Here is a 2,500-nt window from a genome sequence, read left to right as displayed (position 1 = left end):
AATCCAAATACCTCTACCGCTCCACTTGTTCTCTTTGGTCCCTCCCCTATGGTCCCTCCCTGACACGCTCTACACCAACAAAGTCGTGCCAAAGTGAATGGACAGTCCCAACAGCCAATAAGAACAGAGAATCGGATCCTCGCTCTGATTGGCCAAAGTGTACCGCTCATGTTAACTTTGACCAATCAGAAATCACATACCCCAGCTTTAATAAAAATTTGATAATTTTTATTTTTTGTGTGTGTGTTACATTTCCATATAGTGTCAAACTCACCTACAATCAGTACAGCAGGCGGCTGGCTCTCGAGGCTCAGAGACAGAGAGTTTGATGCTACGACGTGATTGGTTGATAGTCTGTCATCAGGGATCATGTGGGCGGAGCCAAGGAGATACTCGGTAGCCGCGACGATGAAACAGCCTAGCAACAGGGCGGCATGCATCTTTCTGTGAAACAACAGAAAAAATAACAATAGTAGAATTAATGAGAATTTTGGTGAAAAAAAAAGATCAAATAATTGTTAGTTATAGCTTTGGGAAAAATTAAGAGACCACTCCAAATGTTCAGTGTCTCTCGTTTGACTATTTATAGGCAAAATGTTTGAGTAGAATGAACATTTTGGTTTTATAATATAAACTACTGACAACATTTCTACCAAATTTCAATATGTTTTTTGTCATTAAGAGCATTTTCAATTAGTAATTTTTTAAAGAAAAATCCAGACTGGTCTCTTAATTTTTTCTGGAGCTGTATATTATGAAATAGACATACAGTTAAAGCTATAGTGCGTAACTTTTTAAATATAAATGAATGTTGGTTACATTCATACAACTATTGACTTGACACTACTGGCGCAGGAGCTCAGAAAAATCCCAAGAAAAAAAAATAAAAATCCCAGGAAACTCCAAAGAAAGGTTTCACTTGTTGATTCCACTGCTCAAAAAAAAACCTGGACCTACAGCACAGCAGAAGTATATATATATATATATATATATATATATATATATATATATATATATATATATATATATATATATATATATATATATATATATAAAATCAATGCGCGATAACTGCAGGCTTACCTCATGTAGATGCGCCGACAGTGTAGTTATAACACACTAGTTTCAAGTATATTCATTTTCCCCAAACAAACAAGCGAGTATGGTGGGTGCGTTCTCGTCCAATAGTTTTTCTTGGAATGCAGAAGCGGCTTTACAGTGACAGTCTGACTTTGAATGGCTCCAATGTGTGTTAACATCTGCACAACACCCATAATGAATGCCATGTGCTACTCTGGAGAAAAACTCAGGCCCTGATGTTGCCTTTTCCTAATCTGACACATTGCTTCTCAATCCCTGTTGTATAGGCCTAGATAACTGTGTGTTCAAAGTAGCTGTAAAGGTCTACTAAACCTAGACCTTGACATTTGTTGTGAAATAAATATATACAGCTCTGGAAAAAATGAAGCGACCACTCCAAATGTTCAGTGTCTCTCGTTTGACTATTTATAGGCATAATGTTTGAGTAGAATGAACATTTTGGTTTTATAATATAAACAGCTGACAACATTTCTACCAAATTCCCCCAAACATTTCTCATTAAGAGCATTTTCAAGTAATGTAGAGATGAAGATTTAAGAAAAATCCAGACTGGTCTCTTAATTTTTTCCTGGAGCTGTATTTACACGGATGTCTGCCTCAAAATCCACACCAGTCTTCATCTTACAGGTGCAGCTGCTGAAAAAAATGGCAGCTCAAAGTAGAACAATAGTTTCTGCTCTTACTGCCTTTGCTGGCAAGACACTCGCCAGTTTTGAAGGCAAAATATGAAATTAGATATTTTTATATGCTTTAATAAGCATTTATTAAGCATTACCTGACTGTTAAAGGTGCAGTGTGTAATATGACATCATCAAGAAAGTTCTACAAAGTTCTAGAATGCAACGCTCCCTAGGTAACCCCAACCCTTTCGAATAATAACAGAAGCTACAGTGGCCTTCAAGGACAAGAACAATTCTACATTTTAAACAATGCACCTGATGACATTGACAAAAAAAATTTGCATTATGCACTAAATTAAATATACTTATGGATATTATAATTACTTTCTAGAAAATCTGCTTGGAAATAAAACCCAAAATTCTACACACTGCAGGTTTAAGGAAACATAAAGAAAGGATTGTCTTACACTGGCTTTATTTTATGATAAGTGAACCTGAATTAGTTTTTTGGGTTTATGTAATATTTGGGTTCGGCCCTAGACTTCTGCGGACACTAAGTCGGATTTGTTTTTGATAACTGTTAAGGAATCGCATAAATACATATTAATGAAAATTACTATGTATTTACATAAAAAAAATATTTTTTTAAGATAATTTTTTTGGCATTTTCAAGCTTTATTAGACAGTACAGAGTTGAAATGGGGAGACAGAGAGAGAGAGAGAGAGAGAGAGAGAGAGAGGGGGGATGACCTGCAGTAAAGGTCCACGGGTCGGATTTG

At 35.8% G+C, this 2,500-nt stretch overlaps 1 protein-coding gene across 1 annotated transcript in view; it reads right to left on the bottom strand.

Moving 5' to 3' along the window:
- asip1 (agouti signaling protein 1) overlaps positions 1 to 2,500 on the bottom strand; it is a gene marked incomplete at its 3' end in the record, with an annotated part of 14,491 nt that overhangs the window by 3,553 nt on the left and 8,438 nt on the right. The window contains exon 2 of the mRNA XM_080025884.1: positions 275 to 444. Coding sequence (XP_079882010.1) covers positions 275 to 440 — 166 coding nt within the window. The 5' untranslated portion in view covers positions 441 to 444. The remainder of the gene's footprint in view (positions 1 to 274; positions 445 to 2,500) is intronic.

The sequence above is a fragment of the Ammodytes marinus genome (assembly GCF_949987685.1).
Source record: "Ammodytes marinus genome assembly, chromosome: 4".
In the NCBI taxonomy this organism is placed as follows: Eukaryota; Metazoa; Chordata; class Actinopteri; order Uranoscopiformes; family Ammodytidae; genus Ammodytes; species Ammodytes marinus.
This window is presented reverse-complemented; position numbering and strand designations above follow the sequence as displayed.